At 40.5% G+C, this 23,508-nt stretch overlaps 1 protein-coding gene across 9 annotated transcripts in view; it reads right to left on the bottom strand.

Annotated features, from left to right (window-relative positions):
- EBF1 (EBF transcription factor 1) overlaps positions 1-23,508 on the bottom strand; it is a 389,962-nt gene that overhangs the window by 70,943 nt on the left and 295,511 nt on the right. For all 9 annotated transcript variants that reach the window (XM_080671574.1, XM_080671573.1, XM_080671571.1 and 6 more), the window contains exon 10: positions 13,440-13,566. In XM_080671574.1, coding sequence (XP_080527700.1) covers positions 13,440-13,566 — 127 coding nt within the window. The remainder of the gene's footprint in view (positions 1-13,439; positions 13,567-23,508) is intronic.

Below are 23,508 nucleotides of genomic sequence, written 5' to 3'. Positions count from 1 at the left end.
TTAAACAAAGGCCTACATTAACTCCATAGGAACCAGGGGTTGGGACTTCCTGAAGCTAACCACAGGCAGATCCCAGGTGGCTCTGCCCAGCCGGTCAGGCCTTCCACCCATGATGTAAGAAGTGAACCACAGTTTATGTTCACAGGAAAAAGATGAACAATTACATTTCAGGCTGCAGAGCAGTGGGTACAAGGGGAAGTCTGCTCTTCTGTTGTTTCTGCCACAATGTAGGGAGCCCCAGCTTCTCTCCACCCCCTCACCACGAGAGAGAGGTCTGGCTGAAATTCTCCAATTGGACATTAATGAGATGTTTCTACCTGTACTTTCAGTGCCCTGAATTATATGAGGCCTGCCTAAGAGAAGGAGCATACTTTTATTCAAGTCAAAAATACCATGGGGTATAGTATTCAATTTGTACTCATGACTGCAAATGGCGTATGACCCACTGGCAGGAAAGAAACATCAATGTCCTGAAATATATAGAAAAAGAATATCCGTCTCACAAAAATAGTTCCCTTGTTATATGTTTGAATAATTTTAAAGTATCTCCTATGACAATATGCTTTCCCAATTATCTTTTTTAAACTAAGTACTGTTTGGAGCATAAAACAACCATGATCGATGATGGTTTGGGGATGCTTACAGAGGTCAGCTGAAGAAGTTAGTCAAAACAAAAAGGAAGAATAGAAAATTCACATAAATAGAGTAATTTTTACTAGGACATTGGCATCTCACCATTACAAATGTTCCTCAAAATAAGCCTTTCAAAGATCAGTTTTTAAAACATTGCTGAAAATGGTTATGTTTGGAGATTTAAATAAAGCAAATGGTTACTTATGACTTAGGATGAAGTTTCCAGGGAAAGCATGATGCATAGATTCAGTAAGAGCAGCATCTCAAACAATGTAGAAGAGAATATGAAGAGATTAAAAATGGCTCTGGTTCTGATTTTCTTCAAAAAAAAAAAAAAAAGAAAGGCTGATGGCTATAAAGTATAAAGCCTAAAAGCGGAAAAAGTTATCTGGTTGACCCTTGAACGACGTGGTTGCTGGGAGTACCAATTCCCCGCACACCCTAAATCTGAGTGTAATTTAAGTGGGCCTTCCACATGTGTGGATTCCCAACCGTGGATCTTGGACCCTTGAACAACATGAGTTTGAACTGCCTAAGTCTACTTATACTGGGAATCCCCATAGAAGTGAATCCTCAAAACTCAAAACTGAGTTGTTGCAGGGCCAACTGCACTTGTAAATATTGTAAATTATGTGATGATTTTAAATGTGTAACTAAAATAACATGCAAAATATAAAAGTAGACATTCAATAATTCAGTAATCTCTATAAATATGTATATGGTTACCTTGGCCTTAAAACATAAAAACTTTTCACTAGGAAAATGGAGAACACCTTATATGCAAGATCATGCCCTATGCTGGCATATATGATATGAAAAGTTCTATGAGAGGAAAGATGTGGCTATCCAATGATGGGTGAATTAGTAAGTAAATTATGATGCAGCCATAAGATGGACTATTATATGCATACTAAAATGTATTTAGGAAGAATTTGAACTAACAAATGAAATGTTTATTTTATCATTTAAATTGCAAAACAGGATGCAAACTTACATAAACATACTGTGATTCACTCTGATAAAAGGACATGAGAGCACACAAAGAAAAATGTTTAAAGTACTAAAAATATTAACAGTGATTTTCTCACAGGGTGGAATAATGGATCTGTTCACACTTTTCTGTATTTTTAACATTTTCTACACAAATATGCATTATGTTCACAAGGATGGGATTTGGTAAAAAATATGTAGCCCCTGTTCTGTCAGACCTGATGTGTACTAGAAATACCCACACTCGACCATCACCAACACTCTAATTTGAGGGAGTCACCTAATTCCAAAAATTGAATGAGCTAAAGTAGCATCTCAAGACGTTTGCCACAGTGTGGACTCCTGTCTCCTTCAGCCAGCGTCCAAATCCTGGCTCCTCCACTTATTAACTACGTAACCATGAAGGAGTCGTTCACCTTTCTAAGTTTTCTTGTCTTTACATGATGCCAACATAATGCAATAATAAAGCCCACAGTACAAAGATTCTCAGGGGAAACATGTTTTACATCTCAGTGGTGCAAAGAGGAAGAAGACTGAGAGGAGACAGTGTAAATAAAAAGTGTGGAATAGGAGGAAACACAGGATAAAAGTCAGGGACGACGGTTGAAAGGCCACTGGAGTGGAAAACCAGTCGACAAAGGAGAGAAAAGAAAGGAGTTCAGAATGCTAGTGGGACATGCTCATCTCCTAGGGAGGGTGGTTCAGGAAGTATTCTAAGTTTACCTGCCCACTGTTGTAATTTCGGACTTAAGTTGCATATATGTTAAGCATAGTAGATGAGTTCCCATTTTTGTTACAGAAAGTACAGTACTGCTTCATGGAGCAGGGGGGCAATTTATGGAAGTCACTGACCCCCCAGAGGTGGTTCAGGATGAAAACAAATGGCTCCATGCTGCAAGTGATGAAGCTAGGAGCTGGTTCCAACCTCTGAGACATCAGCCCTCAGAGCTACCTAGGCTCACTCAGTTGAGGATGGATGGCTGACCAATGTGGCCACCAAGAACGTGAGTAAAGGATTAATGACCCTGTGTTGTAAATTCCCAGGAATAAAAAGAGACAAGAACCAAATTCAAGGTATTTATGCTTTAACAAGAAAATAAGGATATATCTCATTATAAGATTATGCTGAGATGTAAAATGATTATTCAAGACCAAAACTGTTTTAAATTCAATTCATAATGTCCTGGTGCTTATGACACACTGTTAAGTGGAAAAACACAAAACAAATTAATATTATGTAATAAATCACCCTATTTTAGTAATGAGGTAGATATATGCATAGAAAAAAGACAAGATATGTGCCATTAAAATATGTAATATTTATTGCGTGTTTATGTTTAAAGAATTGGTGGAAATGTGGGCACTTTTACTATTTCAATTATTTTCTATTGATGCTTTCTAATTTATCTGAAATCAGTTTGGACTATTTTGCCATAAAGAAAGAAAAGCGAGTTGTAATACTCTAGTGGGCGCCACATCACTTAGTTAACAATGAACAGAAAGACTAGCATCCATACCTCTGCAAACACAGACAAGTAAGACAGAAAATAATCCTCCATCAAACATTTGGAATAAATCTCAGGAAAGGAGGAAAAAAAAAAGAAATTTAGTTTAGGCTACCTCCCCCACCCACCCCCCTGCCATCCCTAGGATCTTAGAGAAAGTTTCAACATATATAATTTAAAAACTGAAGGGTTAATTTATCATGATGCTGGGTAAAAAAATAAAAACAAAAGCTTTGAAAACCCCCAAATAGTTTATTGGCTTAGAAAACCAAATCATGTTATATCATGCTAAAGAGATTAGAGGTTCAAGACTTTATAGTATTGCATTACGTTGACAAGAATACATACAAAGCTCAGTTTCTACCTTTATTGTTAATAGCTTTCTAATCCCTGACCAGAAATTTATAGTTTAGAAATAGCAACACATCTTAAAGATTAAAGTCATGTGACAAATAGTTCATGTCCCTTAATAACCAAATCACATGTCTTAGATTGGGGAAGCTTATCTGCCTTTCCCTCTATATGGTTTCATTGGTAGGAAATACTTTATATCCCTATTACATGAATGATGAATGAGACTGTTGGTTATGGTCTGTTATTTGCTTGGCTGTAGTCAATATGTTTTCTTTGGACAGGGATTTCTGTGATTTATCTCTCTCCCGGCCTTATCACTTATTAACTCCGGGTAGACAGGAAAAAGCCAAGGTTGTATATAAGGCCTAGTGGCCATTTAGACCTCTAATGTCAGTGAAAATATCCCTTTTAATGATCCTGTTACACTAGCTACTCAAGTCCTGATTACACTCCACTCCAAATAGGAAATAAAGGTCATATTTCTTGAAAAGTATGTACATAAAATATGCAAAATAATGTGCCTCCTTCAGACCAGCCTTATTCTTTGCAGGAACAGCTTTCATTTTACAGATGTCACAGTACAATGGGTACTTTTAGTGATTCTTGCTGCTGTTGTACCCATTGTGGCACCAACAGTGTTTAACTTTACAAATACCAGGGCATTCAGGGTCATCCATCATATTGGCATACATCAGATCAAAAGCAATCATATCTTGTGAAAAAAGAACTCCCTTCAGCAGAGAAGAGGCTTGGGACCTACCCTTTGAATCACAAAAGCACAGAGAATAAACATTCCCTCTGCCTTGAATTCTTTTCTTTGTGTGTAAATGGCTCATTTGGAGTAATATTCAAGACATGTGGACAGGAGCAGCCTGTTAATTTTTCTTTCTTCCTGGGTCTCTTCCAATTAGGACACCACTAAGGCAGAACTGCTTGCTAGTCTAGTGTTCATTACACAGCCTTCATTCAGCTGAATCCCAAATGAAAATGATCTGATAGAAAAGAAAACAATTCTTGCCTTCTTTCCCCAAATTCTCCCTATGTGCTTAGCTATGTCTTTACAACAATTAACATATGTGTTAAAACATGTTCATGCCCATTCTTTCATTGATACAAGACCCTTGGGACACCCAGAGGAGGAATGTCCCCACCATCTATTAAGCAGAGGAAGCCAAAACTCTGGTAGCCTAAGCTTGCTGTCTTCCTTACCTTCTCATCCAACCCATCTCCGTGTCCTGTGCATTTTTCCTCTTAAATACCTCCTGAATCCTCTCACTTTATGCCATCTCCAGCCATTTTCACCCAAATTAAAGTCACCAAGTCCCTTTCCCAGACAACTGCAATGGCCTCCCAACAGATCTACCAACATCCATTCTGGTTTCCTATGCTCCATCCAGCCAGTTTTTTCTCCCCCACGTGAAAATAGGGTCATGTCCACCTGTCATTTATGACACTTCAAGGACTGCCCACTGCTCTTAAGATGACAACTTAACTCCTCCCCATTGCTTACAAAGCTTTGCATTGGCTTGTCCCCAACTACTTCTCCAGGCTTCTCACTTGCTTTTCTCTCTTCTGATGTTTCAGCCTCCCTGGAATTTTTACAGCCTTCCAAGATGCCATATTTACTGCCATTCAGTGCCTCCTTACATGCTCCTCTCTGCTAGAATACTTATTCTCTTTTCCCAACCCTACCCTTCCTACCCAACCCTTTTCTGATGGCCAGGTTAACTCTTAGTCATCCTTCAAACTGGAGCTCATGCATCTTTACCTGAAAGAAAATCTCTAACTGATCAGTTGTGGTTCCTTTGTTATATGCTTGTCTGAAACTCTTTTCCTATTTTTCTGGGCACTCACCAGGTTTGAAATAGTAAACTTATGAATGTCCATGCTCCCTCATAGACTATCAGATCAATGAAAACAGGGACTATGTCTGGTTTTGCTCTATACAGTTCTAGAAAATCGCCTAGAACTGGTTTAAAACATTGCCTAGAATAAAACAGGCAATCCACAAATATTTGTGAAAAGTAACAAAAGAAAGTAGTAAAACAGAATTAGAACCCAGGTCTTTTGACTCTTACTCTAATGCCTAGAAAGAAACAATTTCTTCAATCACATGAAAGTTGGGACATATATAATACCAATAAAAATGTGCTCTAATTACCAAATCTTTGGATTTCCAAAAAAGACATTCCATTGTCTGAGTTTCTTTAAGGGAGCTCTTTCCCTCGCACTGTCAGGAGTGTATTTACATTGACCTATCTTCTCCTTAGATGCAGGTGCTGTTGAAATATCCTCATTTTGGAAGATATAAACAAATGGAAGAATATACCATGTTCATGGGATGATAGAATCAACATCATTAAAATGTCCATACTACCCAAAGCAATCTACAGTTTCAGTGCAATCCCCATTAAAATACCAACAGCATATACTTCAAAACCTAGAACAAACTCTCCAAAAATTCATCTGGATTAAAAAAAAGACCCTGAATAGCTGCACCAATTTTAAGAAAGAAGGACAAAGTTGGAGGAATCACAATACCAGATATCAAGCTATACTACAAAGCCACTGTTCTCAAAACTGCCTGGTACTGGCATAAGAACAGACATATAGACCAATGGAACAGAACAGAGAACCAAGAAGTTGACCCAAGCCATTATGCTCAATTAGTATTTGACAAAGGAGTCAAGAGCATACAATGGAGGCAAGACAATCTCTTCAATAAATGGTGTTGGGAAAATTGGACAGATACATGCAAAAAATGAAACTAGACCACCAACTTATACCATACACAAAAATAAACTCTAAATGGATGAAAGACTTAAATGTAAGAAGGGAAACCATAAAAATCTTAGAAGAAGCCATGGGCAGCAAAATAGTAGATATTTGCCATAGGAATATCTTTACTGATACAGCTCTTAGGGCAATGGAAACTAAAAAGAAAATAAACAAATGGGACTACATCAAAATAAAAATCTCCTGCACAGCAAAAGAAACCATCAACAAAACAACAAGAAAACCCACTGCATGGGAGAACGTATTTGCCAATGTTATCTCCAATAAGGGTTTAATCTTCAAAATTTATATGGAACTCATATATCTTAACAAAAGGAAGATAAACAACCCAATCAAAAAATGGGCAAAGGACTTAAATAGACACTTTTCGAAAGAGTACGTAGAGAAGGCCAAGAGACATATGAAAACATGCTCAAAGTCACTAATCATCAGAGAGATACAAATCAAAATGACAATTAGGTACCATCTCACACCTGTCAGAATGGCTATAATCAACAAATCAACAAAGGACAAGTGCTGCCGAGGATGCGGAGAAAAGGGAACCCTCTTACACTACTGGTGGGAATGCAGACTGATGCAGCCACTGTGGAAAACAGTATGACGTTTCCTCAAAAAATTAAAAATGGAACTTCCATTTGACCCAGTAATCCCACTTCTGGGAATATATCCCAAGAAAACGGAAACACCAATCAGAAATGAAACCCCTATGTTCATAGCAGCACAATTTACAATAGCTAAGATTTGGAAACAGCCTAAGTGCCCATCAGCAGATGAGTGGATTAGAAAACTGTGGTACATCCACACAATGGAATACTACACTGCTGTAAAAAAAGAAGGAATTCTTACCATTTGCGATAGCATGGATGGAACTGGAGAGCATTATGCTAAGTGAAATAAGTCAGTTAGAGAAAGATAAATATCACATGATCTCACTCATTTGTGGAATATAATGAACAACATAAACTGATGAGCAAAAATAGAACCAGAGTCATAGAAGCATCGAACAGACTGTCTAACCTATGAGGGAAGACAGAGCGGGGAGAGGTTTGAGGGGTAAGAGATCAACCAAAGGACTTGTATGCATGCATATGAGCATAACCAATGGACACAGACTGGGGGTGGGGGTGGCCAAAGAGAGGTCAATGGGGGGAAAAGGAGACTTATGTAATACTTTAAACAATAAAGAATTTAAAAAAGTAATTTTTACTGATTAAAAAAATGAAGAGTATTTATAATACAGAGCCACCTATCTTTAACAGCAACCCCATATACTGGGTTCTCTACATGCAAAACTTTGAGTGAAAAGTATGGATTCTTAATTAACAGCACTTATTTACATCGCATGTCATCCAGAGCACACAAACCAATGAGGATTCATTGATCCTGGGCAATATGTCAATCAATTACTAGAGGACCCCTACTGCTAGTAAGATACTGAGTCAAGGTGTTTCAACATAGTGTGCCAAATAGAATACGATTGGGGCAGGGTAGCTAGCTCTTTCTTCATGCAGCTTGTGGACTTTTTGTGATGTTTCTATGTAAGAACAGCACAAGAGAGCAAAGGGCATAAGGAAGTGAATGAGGAATAAGTGGTCTCAGCACATGTCACAATAGAGTTCCAAGGACAGAGACTTCCAGTGGCTCGAGATGAGCCACAGGGAACATCAAGTCACCTAGTCCACTTGGCTCATTTTACAATGAAGAACCTGGAGTCTGGAGCATGTCAGCCACCACTTGTCCCCTGTCTCAGAGCCAGTTAGCAGTAGAGCTGGAGCTGGGACACAGGCCTCCTTGTTCTCAGCCCGGCGCTCTGTCCACTACACCTCAGTGGCCAGAGAACACTTCAGGGGGAAACAGAGTATGAACTGGATCTTACAGGGAAATTACCATGTCCCAAAGTTGCTTGAGGTAGAGGGAGGAGCCTGGCTTGAGTGGAGCTGAGAAAGCACTGGGCCCAGAGCACAGTGACCTGTGAACCCCAAGCCTCAAGGTCTTGGCTACTTCTTAACATACAGTGAGCAAATAGGGAAGGTTTCTCAGCAGAGTAATGTTAGAAAAGTGGCTTTTTGGAGGCTTAACCTGGCAATGAACTAGTGTACAAAGAGGCTAAAGAACATGAGATTCATTAGGTGCAACTCCCCACTTCTCACCTAAAATTGATGCCTGTATATCCCCAGCCTTCACTTGTGGAGGAGGTTTCCAAGAACTAAAAACAGAGCTTTCTGGCTTGAAACCTCTTGAACCTGGAGGTGAAGCTGATTATAACTTAAACACCTTTGAAGGGGCCTGAGAATGGACTATATCCATGTTGCTGTGACCTCCAGAGGAGGTGTAGGAGTTTAGGGGTAGGAAATAAGAGAACAGGTGCGTGTTGTTCCTGAAAAACCAACACCAGAAAACCTGACAAATCAGGGCTGCCTTATTATAACATGTCTTACTTGAGGCCATTCCTGAGAAAATAGTTGGTCTACCAAAATTCTTGTATTCACATTTATAAATCTTTTTCTTTTTACCTTATTTATAGTTTGCTCTTTTTGTTTGTGGTTGATTGGCATTACTTGTTTCTTTAATTTCCTGATGCCTACAGTTTTGTTACTAAAATTCCTAAAGGACATTCCTTAGACCTCTAGGGAAATGCTGAGAAGACAGACAATACATTTACACCATTGTAGGGACTCAGCAAGGAATGAATGAATAATAATGATGGCCATCAGTCATTAAAGCAAACGCCCAATATCTGGCTAGGTTCTCATGCTAGCTCATGCTAGGTACTTTACATACATTTCCCTGGTACTAAAAAACCCCAGTAAAGTATGATTCCCTTGTAAAGATGAGGTGATTATGGTGCAGAGCCATCAATGTCCCCAAAATAACCTCTCTAGTAAGCGGTCAAGTTTGAGAGCTGGATCTACACCTATGATCTCTTGAACCCAAGAATCAATCACTATGTTGTACCATGATCCTTAGTAGTAAGGAAAGAAAGAATGGGGAAAGAAAATGAAAAGGGGGGAAAGAGGGAGGGGGAAGAGGGAGAATATAAAAGGAATGGAGAGAAAAAAGAAAAATTTGACAGACACTCAATCATGTCATTGAGTTTCACAGCAGATTCAGCAAAAATACAATGGCCCTTCTATATGCAGTTATTTTGGGCATGAGGTACAAACAGGAAACATTTCCAGGAAGAATTTTTTTTCAAAGTTAATTATGAGACTAATATGTAGGGATTTGGTTCAGTCCTTCCACAGGGACAGGAAGTTTGGTGAACAATGTTAAGAATGGGACAACCTGGAGGTTGAAATAGTCTGAGTGATCTAACCAAACATCTGAGTGGTTAGATGATTATCCTTGGAGCTTTCTCCAACATTGTGGGGAGCAGGCAGTATACAGTTCTTCGTGCACACCTAAGCCAGCGGAACATTGTCCTGGTGGCCCATTTGTCCAGCTACATTTTCCCTAAAGGTAGCAGCCTCTCCAATGGAGAAATAACTGGAATGAAGTAAAAACTGCCTTTGGATTTGGCCACTTCTTAACAGGAAAACCAATTCTAAGAACTTTGAAGAAGCAGCTAAGGGCTCCTAAGAATCTTTTGTCAGCTCCAAAGATTACTTAAAGTTTAGTCGGAGAGATTACAATCCTACAAGATCCAAGTCTCTTAAAGATGTCACAATTGCAGGAAAACAAGCTGGGAGAATAACAAAGGCACTGGGAAGACCCCCTTCCATGGCCCTGGGGGTTTATGGGAGGTTTGCTTCCTCTTGGACCGACTGACCAGAAACCCGATTAGAGGGAGGGCTTTGAAAACAGTCCTGTGGTTGGAAAGGGTGTTTGCTTCCTTCTATTAGAAAACATTGAGCATTTAAAGTCAGCCTTGCCCTGGATTTCCGTAAGAATAACTGGCCACAACAAATAAGACCAGGGAAGTGCTGTTGAGCTTCTCTGGTCTAATAAAGTTGGGATTCAATCTGCCCTGCATTCTGATTGGGCAACCACAGGAGACCCACACATCTGGCAACTAAGCATCCCTCACATGTCCCTGGGCTGAAGAACGGCAGATGGAGGGTGCGCTCACAGTCCTTACAAGTAGAGTCAGCTTGCAGGCAAACTGTGTTTAGTCAAATCCTTCCCTCCCTCCTCAAAAAGTCTGCCGCTATTTGCATAGATTAGGCCATGCTGTTCCTCTCTCTCTCTCTCTCTCTCTCTCTCTCTCTCTCTCTCTCTCTCTCTAATGATTATGGATTTTCATCTACACACCCAAACCCTCTCACACATGCTCAGAAAATAGCAACTGTGCCTCAGTTTGGATTGTTATTTTTAAGTCTTAGGATATTTCTTTTTTTTATTTTTTAAGGAAAAAATTCCAAGTGACATTCCATTAAGAAACAGGAGGGCTGTCTCCCTATGCAGAAAACCAAAGCTCACATCTTGAAACACTGTGGATGTTCAAGAAAATGAAGTGTGAGCTTCTGTGGGTGGAGGGAAGAGGAGGGCTAACATTTACACTGACCTGTGCTCTCATATAATGAACAGAGGAGGGTGTTTCCCACCCTTCTCTATGCCTTCACTAGTGAGCGGTGACAAGCAGAGAAGTAAACTGAGATAGTCACAGGAGCTGGGAGCACCACCATGAACAAGTGACCCTGGGTACAGGCATTTCATGCTCAATGATCAAGAGGCCCGTGTATAGCTCACCCTTTAACAGAGATGCCCTTTAGTTAGAAAGGACATAATGTCACCGTGACTGTGAACAGCCAACTACATCAGTAGGGAAGTTTTCATGCCAATTTCTTCAAATTTTTCTTTTTGCCACATGGGGAGAGGTTAGGCTCTCTTCTAGAATGCTGATAAAACGAAGTCTTCTTGTCTATTGCCCACAGTCTGAGGCCAGCAGAAGTATTTTTCATACTTTACATTTCTTGTACATTTACAAGTGTGCACACACCCCCAGGATTTCTCCCTCTTATCCTTAACTACTTTGCTAGACCTGCAAATATGCCACTTTTACCTTTGATCTTAATTCCCCTATGATACGGGTTTTCCAAGATGTGATTTCTTAAATTGATGGCAATTTTTTTAAATGGTTAAAAAAAATTCCAAATAATGATGGGTCCCTAGCTATTTTCTTTTGAGAAGTTAAGTAATTTAATGGGGATGATTAAAAACAAAAAACAAAAATCTTTATGGCCAGGTGGCTCAAGGGGATATTTTGTTGAACACTGATTAAAAATAATTTCTTCTAAATGAGACCTGACCACAAAATGGAACCATTAATGGGCAGGGATGTTGTCACCAAGGCGGAATCATGCCTGATTGCCTCTCGTACCTCCCACCGCACGGCATTTTCTTCTTTTTCTTCTCCTTTTCTTGTTCTTAATAGCAGAGTAAGTAAGCAGCCAGCGAGGCCTAAATGTTTTCGGCCAAAAGCAGAGTCCAAACTCCTCAGAGAAAACATTTGGCCTCTGTGGTTTTGTAATATGTTCCAGAACACCGAGTTCAGCGAGGAACATTGTGAAAAACTCCCACCCATTGGAATGATGGTGGGGAATGTTACAGTATCAGAAGTTGCAATTGGTCCTTTTCCTGCAGGCCCATAATGAGGCTTGTAAAAAAAAGAAAAAAAAAAGTAGTGCTATGTGGAAGTTCTCATGGGAAAAATGAATGGCAAGAAATCCTAGCTTTAAAAGAAACAGCTAATCTGCTAGTTTGATTGTTCTTCAAAACTTACGCTGAACCAATGAGCCTAATTAAAAACACTTGGCCTACTTCTATAAAGCATCGTCGCTTTCTCTATGCTTCGTTTGTATACACCACAAAACTCCAGATAGACTATTATTTTTTCAAGTGCTCACTAACAAAGTGCTGACTTTGTTGGGATGGCTGAGCTAATTTCTTGAACTCAGTGTGAAACCTTAGCTAAACAAAATTGTGGTAATTTTCCTTAATTTGTAAAAGTGATTGGAGTGCAAACAAAATTTTCCTCTTGGGTCAATCCTATAATTTTCAATTAACTAAAACTAATTGTCAAGCAGGCACCAAACCTGCATTTTGTTTAAAGGGCTGAGAGGCATTTCCAAGGGTCAGGATGCATTAATTGTCTTTATAATTTTGATGGGGGGGGCGGGTGTTGGGGGAAGAAAGAGAAAGAGAGACAGACACTAAGAAGCATGGTTGATTTTGTTCCTGGTATTTAAATACAAAAGGTAAGATGCTTTGAGGTAAAATGTCACAGCAAAATAAAATGTGTCTATTGAATTGTATGGTTATAATTAGGATGTGTTAACAGAGCTATCCCTTCGCTGCACTGGTCCTTTATTGAATGAAGACGGAAACCTGGGACCACTTCCTGGAGATAGCTATGCAGGGATGACTACTAAGAAGCAGGGGTACATGAGTCCCATTGTGGTCCTTGGACCAGCAGCAGTAGCCACACCCAGGAACTTGTCTCAGGTCTCCCACCCAGAGCGACTGAATCAAAATCTGAATGGTAAACAGATCCCTGCGTATCCAGTTTGCACAGCACAATCCGAAGATCTCTTAAAGTGCACAGTGGGCACTCAGACCATGCACGTGGTGTATTTCCATAGAGAACCTGCCTGCTTCTTTCCACCGATGGGAGGGAACTCACCTCCTACCTGTAACCCTAGCTTCTTACCACGAGGCAGATCCACATGCCAACTGCAGCTTGCAGGGAAACAAAGCACCAACCCAGAAGTAAATGTGCAAACTACCAACTACCTACAATACAAAAGCTATGCCCAGATTGGAAGAAAGTCGCACTGTTCTTTAAAGCACATACATACTCCATAAAGCAAACCAACCCAAGCTCGGATGGTGTATCATCCAGAGAGACTCAGGATTGCCTAGGGCCTTTTCCCCTTCCCTTATTTCTCATTCTGCTTCTTGAGGAATCCAACCCATCATTTTGACGGATCCTGTCATTCAACATGGCCATCCAGATGAATTCATAATAATGATAATAATAATAATAATAATAATAATAAAACAGCAACTCATTTGGTCATGCATATGGTGAAATAGAGAAAGAAAACAGGTCTTAACAGAAACTAGAGTTCAAAAAAAAAAATACACACTTATACATACAAGATCAAGTGAAAGACCCATGAGGCCAAGGCAGCCCCGTGCTCACCCCGCAGTGGCTCTTACCTGTGTAAATGAACCTTCCCGGAGTCCCTTTGCAAAACTGCTTGGATTTGTAGGACAGTGTGACTTCTACAACGCCAGGGATGTGCCGAGGAGGGGTCTGCACGCGGATGGCGTGGGGAGTGATCAACTAGGGGAGACATTTGGAAGAAGAAAAAAATGTCATTGCAATATGAAAAGGACTCATTTTTGCAACTCTGCTATCAGCTCTCAATAAACAAAGCTTTAAAACACATAATGAACCTGTCAGTGTTTAAATACAATCTCGAAGGAGCCTGTATAAAAGACACGGACAACAATATTTACAAGTGCTCAGAGCACAGCCATAACAAGTTTATCGGAGTTTTCCTACACGGCAGGCACTCTGCTTCCTGGTTTGCAGAGTGAACCTGGCCTAATGAAATGATTTATCTACACCAGGATATCCTTTGGAAAATCTCTGTTTAAAGCAGACACCCCACTCAGAGCTGGGGTCTGTCGTGTCTCTCCACAAGTCGGTGGGCCTGGTATTTGAACTGAGCCCTTAAACATGTGAAAAGCACAGAGGTAGGAAATCACTGGGCCAAGGCACTCTGATTAGCTGCAGAACACACGATGAAATGCCCCTAAAGACCATTTGGCGCATTAACTACCAGAGGCACAATCAAAGGGCTTTAACCTGCCTCCCTGGAATAGTTTATGAATCTGGCAGAACTAAGGACTGTCCATAAAAGGGAAATGGAAGGTTGGGGAGGGGCCTGCAAAATGATCACTGGTCCATTATACAATGCCACGTGCACAACGAGAAAGCTCGTTTCTGAACCCTGTGGCAATCAGATTACACCACGAAGCAGAATTTATTTTTTATTACTCTTTATCTTTGTTTATATAACTGAAATTTTATTAGTGGCCATAAAACTGGCATTATCTGGTTCTTTGAAAAATCCAGCCCTGGTATTTGAAGGGTTGACCTCTGATGGTGCTGGATTCTATATATTCTCTCTCTGTGGTGTCTGCCATTGCCCACTACTTAACTTCTCTTACATCCATTTAGCTCAAATATTTGTGGAACTGAGTCAGTCTACTATGGGTTAGTACTTCAGTTTGTACCAGCGTATATGTGTGCTGTCCTTATGGGTATAACTTAGAATGGGCTTTTGTTTTAATGTGTAAGCCAGGCCCAATCCAAATGTTTGCCCCGAGAATCACAGGTGTTACCATGAGAATCAAGATGACACCCACAAATACCAGCCAGTGGGTCCTGCCTGACTCCACTGTCCTAACAGAGTTCTGGAGGAAAGTGGATATTGCTGAAGTCCACAGTAACTTCTATCAAACGCTCTTTCTGGAAAAATAAAGAAAAGGCTATCGGCGCAAAAATCATAAAATGATTAGAAAGGCCTATCTACTACCACAGAAGGTATGGAGCTTTAGCTTAATTGCTGGAGTCACACAAGATACTTCAGTAAAACCCCTGGATGCTGAGTCCATTGCCATGGCCCAGTGTTTTGGATGGCTAAGGGTTTACCCGGAGAAGGCACAAAACAATATTGACTTCAAGTTTCATTCTTTTCATATTGAAATTCTACCCAAATGCACTTTATGTTTTATAAAATAAGCAAAGTATGTATCAGTTCATTCAGCCTTGAGAAATCAAGGTCTTCATTCGGAATACCCCTTATTATATCTTGCTGTGATATAGAAAAGCCCTAAGTGACTTCTGAGGTTATAAGAGGCTGTTTCCCCCATACCAAATGGTACCAGGTAGCTTTGGTTTTAAAATTAGTTCTATTTTATTCAGTCTCTTTGTCTGTTTCCTCCTGGTATCCTTTGTACCTTCTAATCTGCTGTTCTTATTTATAAGCATTGAAATCAGGTAATCAAGTTTATTATTATACAGAGAATCTGAGAAAGAAAGAGGCTCTAAAGGGCAGTAAAAGATGCTCTTCCAAAATCAAGTGCATGTTTAATCTCAGTTGTTCAGGTAGTCTCTTTGCAGTGTTGGGAATTAACACATGTTGAGGGTCCTAGGAGGCATCTATTACATTCCTGCGGATTTTACATGTGAATATTAATGTGGCCAGAGCAATGGCTTTTATTATTATCCCCTTTTATTTTTCAGATGTGAAAACAAAATCTTAAAATGGTTAAGTTGCTTATATAAGATCATCCTCATTAGGGCAAAAAGTGGCAATGATGTAGTTCAAAGACCACAGTGACAAATACTATCTACCCATACAGAAGAAATTGTCCATATGGAAACTTTTAAGAACCAGTAACAAACTCAAATTTTTCAGATCCAAAGACAGTGTGTGTGTTTCTATCCTTATCCTATATCCATTTTTCAAATGTTTCCTGATCCTTGGCTGTGTTTTTGATGGTTAAAGTCGCCCTATTATTATATTCCAAATAGGTGGTATGCTTCTGTTTTTAAGAATTACTTAGGATATAGAATAATGTTAATTCACAATAATACTTAGGAGGACTTTCAGCCAGTTAGAAAATCCTTCACCTCCCCTCTCTTTATTCAGGGAAATATTTTTAAAGATGGAAAGATATTAGTAAGTAGGTGAGTGAAGATGTCTTTTTTAAGTACAGGGACTTATATTACCTACTAGAGGCCCGATGCATGAAATTCGTGCAAGAGGCTCAGCCCCCGCCACTGCGGCGGCTGCCTCTGCCTCAGCTCCCGCCCACCACCTGCCTGCCTCTGCTTCGGCCCCCGCCTGCTGCAGCTTCATCCGGAAGGTCATCCGGAAAGACGCCCGGAAGGATATCCGGTCTAATTAGCATATTATGCTTTTATTATTATAGATGTGCTGCTACACTGAGGAATAAAATTTATGGGCTTTTTTTAATTGATTAGATATGACTGATTAAACTACTGATTTGAGAGTAGGGTGCTGGCATCAAGCATTAGGCTCAGAGAACTGAACCACATTTTCACATATAGTTTCATTTTCAGTTCTAGTCAACTGCCCCAACTAAAGCAGAGATTTCTTCTAGAAATCATTAAGCTTCACAAGTGAGGCAAAATATGAGTCATCATTAGAAAATGAATTCACTGGTATTTTTCTTTCTGTGGATGTTAGTCTGGGAACAGTCTCTGGCATTGACACATGATATTGATGGCTTACAGAGCAAAAATATTTTATCTTACTTCTATCCATTTGAAAGCATAGGTTTATTTACTAATAACTCCAAAAATCATAGAATTTGTTTCTCAAAAGAATGCTAGTAATCATTTAAAACTAACACTCTCATTGTAACACCTAAGGACACAAACATTCAAAAAAGTCCAGTGGCTTCAAAAATTGACCCAACAACATCTTAGAGGTAGGAAGGGGTCTGGATCTGGAAGTCTAGACCCAAAGATCTCACACACACACACACACACACACACACACACACACACACACACACATTCCGGGATAAATTTCCTACATCGTTCCAACCTGGTTGAACTAAGGTAGTCACTCTCCGCAACAGATAGAGGAAGGGCTCGAGTAAGTCTAAATTTTCCAAACTTCCATCATTAAAATACCACTTTCTCAGTTTTACATATCTGTATGTCATCTATATAATTATGTACTTAAAAAATTGATTACCTTTTTGTTTAAAAATATTTTTTTAAAAAAAGGAAACTTTCTATCACTATTGTAACTAAAAAATTGGTATCCCCTGCCAAAATAAGGAGGTATTCTAGATGGTAATCTTAAAGTTATTTGGTGTTGTTAAATTCTAGCTGAATCATGTTGACAACCTGAAAAAGTTTATTGAAAATAGAAATTAGTGTTAGGTGTGACAGACTTATCTGCCCCAACTGAGACTTCCTCTATTAACATAAACCCAAAGGATTCAATGAGAAACAAACGGAGAATGGTTTTCTCACCATGTGATTCAGTTCTACTTAACGTCTGTGTCAAATCCAAAATTTTGTCTCCTGTACTGCCTGGGAAACATGATCCATACTTTGGGAAATATTGTTCTAAGTGATTAGAGAACAGATTCACTCTCTTAACTCAACTTCCTTAAATTACAAATCAAATGAGTTGTGCTAAAAATAAATATTCTCTTGAAACTCTGTAGCATCTGACACTACTTTCTCCCATCTTGGAAGTCTCCACTGTGACACTAATTATAAGATAGACGACTTGCAGTGTGTCTAATGGTTACCGAAGCACTTGCACAGCCACTATCTCTGAAACCCATCCTTGTGGGATATGTATTCCAGATGAGAAATTTGATGGCTGGGCAAGTTAACCAAAATTATTTAAAACACCAGAAAGGAAACCAATCTCTTATGCCTGCAAATAAGTGTTTTCCAGACCGCATTTCTTATTCATAGGCTCCTGTGTTCCTCGTTTTCAAACTTTTCCTTCCTGCCAACTTCTTAATTGGAGAACTGTCACAAGTTTTGTTCTATATTCTCCTCTGTTTCTACTTGCCTAACATTTCTTGAGTTCACACATTGACTCAACCACCTCAGCTAAACTCCCTTCTAAATCTCTACCTGTAGCTTTTGACCTCTTTGGCTAAGCACCAAACCTTGATTACCAACAGCAACAGAATCTCCCCACACATGTCTAATTGCCACCTCAATTTCAATGTGACCCAAGCTAAATTTATCATCTTACTACCTATCAATGTATTTCTTGCCTCTGCGTTCACTTTCACACTTAAGGAATGCTATCCTTTGAAACACCCAAAATAGAAAACTGGAGATCATGTTTATTTCTCCTCCCTTCAGTTTTCCTTTTAGTCATGTTGATTCCCTCCTCCACCCTCCTCCCCGCCACACACACATCTGAACACCACTTGCTCTGCTTCTTCACTTTCCACTATTCAGTTTATTACCATTTCTCACTCAGACTATTTTATAAATATTCTCCCTCTATTTCTACTTTCTCCTCCAGAATTATCTTCTTCAAATACAACCTCATCATGCCATTCCCTGACTCAAACTCTCAGCTGCCTCAACTGCCCCATTTACAAATTCCAAACTCCTTGGAATAATATGCAGAGTGCTCCAAGGCCTGACGTCCATCTCCCTTTCTAGTCATATTTCCCATTTGGCCTTTAGACATTCTAGAAAGTATGGCATGTGGATACATAAGAATATCAATCCTTGACTGACATCTTTGTTTTGTCCATGCTATTCCTTGCCTAAACATCCCCCTACTCATCTAAGTATCAAGAGAGGTACCACTAGATGGGACAGTTATGGGTCATTTAATTTTCCTCTGCATACCTCTCTGAGTTCACTAACTCCTCGGCAGTAAGAATTCGTTAACATTGTAATCAGAAGAAATCATTTTAAAGTGTTCCATTACAATGAAAGAAACACACATGGTCTCTGCAAGGCCCCAGGAGAGGCTGCCAGCACGTGAAGGCAACCCTGGATGGGCTGCTTGTCTGAACATTTTCTTCTCCAGACTCAGAGCACAAGAGCAGAAGTGTCTGTGGGGCTGGGCCAGGTGAGGCACGTTGCTATGACCTCTGGGTGCAAGTGAAGCTACTGTGGCTGTGAGGGAGATGGAACATGTGAGAGGGGGCGGTGGATAGCGCCTGTCATCCACAGAAGGGTAAGAAACAGGAGAGAGGAACTTTTCTCTTTTCTATGAATGCACAGAAGATTGTGGGGGGGAAGGAGGGTGCATGGAGGTGGATGCAAAACTCCAAAAGAGACAGTCCACAAAGTCTGGCAACCCAGAGAGAAGCATGGGAGAGGACAAAAGCCTCTTGCAGAAGTATGACCTGCATGGAGGTAAATGCGAGTGCCTAGCATTTTTAAATACCTGTTAATGAAAACATGAAGAATTCTGGGGGAAATGGCAATTGGGAACTACTTCCTGCTCTGGGAGCCAGGGGCACGTAGTATCTCTAGCCCTCTAATACACACTGAATGGGCGGCCGTGACGACCTCCACTGTGACTTCTGTAGCAATGGCCTTTTGCTGTCTTCTAATTATGTGCCAAGTACTGTGTGAAGCTGCTTCAGTGACTACTGTCCTCTACTATGAGGGGCAGGTATGGGCATTAGCTAATGAGTTTCAAGCGAGTTAAGAAATATGATCAGGGAACCAATCAGAAGTGGCAAACCTGCCTGACTGATAACCGACCATACTTATATGATGAAGGCTGTCCCTCCCTGCTCCTGTCTGTTGCTTTTCTGTAATTGCTGGTTTGTGTGCTTTTCCCCCTAGCTCCACCCCTGAGAGGACAGGCTGGGTCCTCAGCTTCTCCTACATCTTCAAAGGTTCTATCTGGGAACATAGTAGGTGCTCAAAAAAAACCCTTCTCATGGGTGAGAGGCTAGCTGAGAATGAGTTCTTAGCAAAACAAAAGAGCTATTCCAAGATAAGCCTTTATGCGTGTTTTCCAACCAGTGGGTCTATATGAAATAAATGCAAATTGAAGTTCCAAGCCACAAAACCAAAAGAATAACTGGGATTACTAGAAAGCACACCAGTGATTTTTCATTACTGGCCTTAGGATTTAATATTTTAGCCTTAATCACTTTCAACACTAAAAAGTTATTTTTTCAAAAAGTCCAAAACAAGCAAAGACTTAAAGAGAAGAGGTAAAATGAAGGAAAAGTTTCTTCTCTGGGAAAATGGTTAACACTAATGACTAGAAAATGCCTAAAGTGGCCCCTGGTAGGGTGATTTTTAGGTATTACCCATTCAAGGGCCTGGGTTCTAAGGTACGCTGGCCCACTCACCCACTGTCACCCTCGGTGCCTCAGTTTACTCATCTCATTACTGCCCCAGCCTATCTGCGCTGTGGGAATCTATAATAATAAAAGTGTAATATGCTAATTAGACTGGACGTCCTTCCGGAAGAAGCCAGGGCTGCGAGAGAAGCCCAGGTCCCGGCTGCCAGAGGGAAGCTGGTACCAGCAGCCGGGGGAAGGAAGGCCTACTCTTGCACGAATTTCGTGCATCAGGCCTCTAGTACTTACAATAATGTGAAAGATGCTTTGTGTTTGGGAAGAGCTCTTTGGGGACCCTAAAGCACTTTCCAGATTAATTTTTTAATTTATGTATTAATAATTCTCACAGCATTCTCCCTCCTCCTCAATTAGGATAATAATATCCATCTCTTTTGAGATAGGCAGGGGGTGCTGAGTGCTGGACATGAAGCAGACACTTAAATAAGGAAACCATAACATACAAGCATAATTAAAGCTTCAGAACCAAATCATCCAAGGATTTTTAAAGAGACAACACAGTGGTAGTGAGCGAACAAGAAAACTGATTTTCCCTCCACTCTGGAACATTCATCTTTCTGTAGTTAAAGATGGCATTTTTTTTAAAAATTATCTTCGGGAGTTCCTGAAGGAAGCTGAAATATGAAAAGTATATATTTGTGGCGACTGTCCTGGCTGAATCTCCGTATTATATCTCTGTTTCCCCCGAAGTGGATATGACATAAATCAGGGGACGCCAGCTCTTCTGAGGCCCTCCGTGTATTCTGGTTTGCTCCCTAATCAGACTTCTCTGGGTTTCATAACACAGATTTTTTTGTTCCCAAGAACTGCCTGTCTCAAAGGCAGTCTATGATTTCTCAGGGAACGTGAGAGAACGCCAGTGGAGGCAGTTACTGTTTCACAAACATTCTGGTTTCCCTTTGTCCTTTCAACAACATAAATTTAAACCAGTGTTTAGCAAAATATGTTGGGTTCCATGAATTCCCAGAGATAAACTCTATGGATGAATGTCAGAGACTTTTGAACGTCAAGTCTCAGGAACTGAGTTACTAGTACATGGGGAATTTGAAAGCCAGCTTTTGAATAGTTAGCAATATTTCTTAAAACTGTCTGAAATCCCTCTCATATAGACATAGACACAGATACAGAGTATAGAGGTGTAGATATACTTCCTTATTGTCTGTTTCTCACGACTAGAATATAAGCCCATTATGATATAAACTTTGTCTTGATTTCACTATGATGTTTACAGTTTTACTAGTACCTGGAACTAGTAGACACTCAATAAACCCAGGGTGGGACAAAAGTAGGTTTATAGTTGTGAGTACGTGAAGCACAGAGTTTATTCTTGTATTATTATTTATTAACTAGTGGCCTGGTGCACGAAATTCATGCACGGGGTGGGGGGGAGTGTCCCTCAGCCTGGCCTGAACCCTCTCCAATATGGGACCCCTCAGGGGATGTCCAACTGCCGGTTTAGGCCCGACCCCACAGGGACATCCCTCTTGCAATCCAGGACCGCTGGCTCTTAACTGCTCACCTGCCTGCCTGCCCTATCACCCCTAACCATTCTGCCTGCCGACCTGCTCGCCCCCAACTGCCCCCCCTGCCGGCCTGCTTGCCCCCAACTGCCCCCCTCCCCGCCAGCCTGATCGCCCCCAATTGCCCTCCCCTGCCAGCCTCATGGCCCCCAACTGCCCTCCTGGCCGGTCTCCCAGTCTAATTAGCATATTATCCTTTTATTAGTATAGATCAGTGGTTGGCAAACTCATTAGTCAACAGAGCGGCAAACCACGGCTCGCGAGCCGCAGTTTGCTGACCACTGGTATAGATCATATTTTCCATACAAACAACTGTAAACCTCCTTTTGCCTCACCCTATACTTGTTGAATGCTGAATGAATAAATTCTGTGATGCCATTAACCACCCCTAATAATTAGAATAAAGATTCAGTGAAGTCCCTTATCAACCTACAAAATAAATAATCAATACCACCCCATTCAAAAATCTTGTTACTAAAGAAAAAAAAAATCATTTTTATTTCGTCTCCACAAACTTCCTGGCAGCCTCAATAAGCATTTGCAAAAACATACCACTCAATTCTTCTCACAAAAAAAAACAAAAAAAAAAAAAAACTACCCAGGTCCCTAAGTCAATGCAGTTAACTGTACAAAACAAAACAGCAACAAGATCATCTTTCAAAATAACAGCTTTGGGTAGTGGGGGGAGAGAAGGGAAGCTAAACGGAATACATTATGCTTCAACTACCTTTGGTTTTGTGGGTTGATTTATTTATTTATTTTTTGGTAATTTATTTTTTAAATAAACTTTCTCCAGCTCTCTTCCCAGGATGTAAATCTCGAGCCAATTGGGCCCATTAAAGACTGGAACCCATCCTGACCATCTGGGAGCTGGAGAAGCGCTGGTGAGTTCCTGAGGTCCGCAGTATTCCAGGAGGAGGGACTGGGCCCGGCAACGCCAGGCCCTGTGGTTTGAAACAGCACAATGAGCTCTTTCTCAAGGCTTGTTTTTCTAAGTTCAGTCAAGAAGGGACATCATTCCTTAATCAGGCCTGGCTTAGGGTCCTGGGCTCCTGCTTGTTTGTTTGGAAATTAAAATATAAAAGAAAGAAAAAACAAAGCTGGATACATTTAGGGAAGAGGCTGAATGTTTGTTAGCAATGTTGGCGGTTTGTGGGCCGAATCTTTGCCTATGGAATTAGGAAAGAAAACTCTAAGAACCAAAAGGCTGACAGATGGGGAAGCAGGGAATTAATTCACCTTTCAGCAAGACTTGTAGGGTCTTTCAAAGCTCTAAGAAAAGGACATCAAAATACTAAACAGAGACTCATTCTAACTTGTTTTGTGTGTGTGGTTTAGTTCGTATTTGCATACTGCATACATTATACTTGCATATATATTCAGTAATTCTGCGTTTAACACGTCCCTTCGGGAAGTGAGTGGCACAGGAAACCAAAGCCAAACCCCTCTGAATACTGTGCCATCCCAACTGCTCTCGCTGGGAGCCGTGCAGGGACGCATCACACACGTCACTGTTAGAGAGCACACAGTGATGACTCAGGGCCACTGGCATTGTGAGCTCTCATCAATGTGCTCCACAGTAATCAAGTTCTTCATCTGCTTTTTAGGCTGCTCCATTTTTGCCCTTGACACTAAGCTGTCACTTCTGCTGTCCCCGAACCTGCTTCTAACCACCCGCCTCTAGCTCGTTCCTTTGCTAGGAGCTGGGGGAAAAGATAACATAGTTTGTTAAAAATTACTGTTCTGGTTACCCTAAGGTTTTTTATTTTATGTGTTTACTTTTTTTGCTGATTTCTGACATCATTCTGAATTTGGGAAGTTTAAGGTCATTGTCACACACT

This window comes from Plecotus auritus (genome assembly GCF_963455305.1).
Source record: "Plecotus auritus genome assembly, chromosome: 6".
Taxonomy (NCBI): Eukaryota; Metazoa; Chordata; class Mammalia; order Chiroptera; family Vespertilionidae; genus Plecotus; species Plecotus auritus.
Note: the sequence above shows the minus strand (reverse complement) of the source record. Positions and strands in the feature narration are given on the sequence as shown.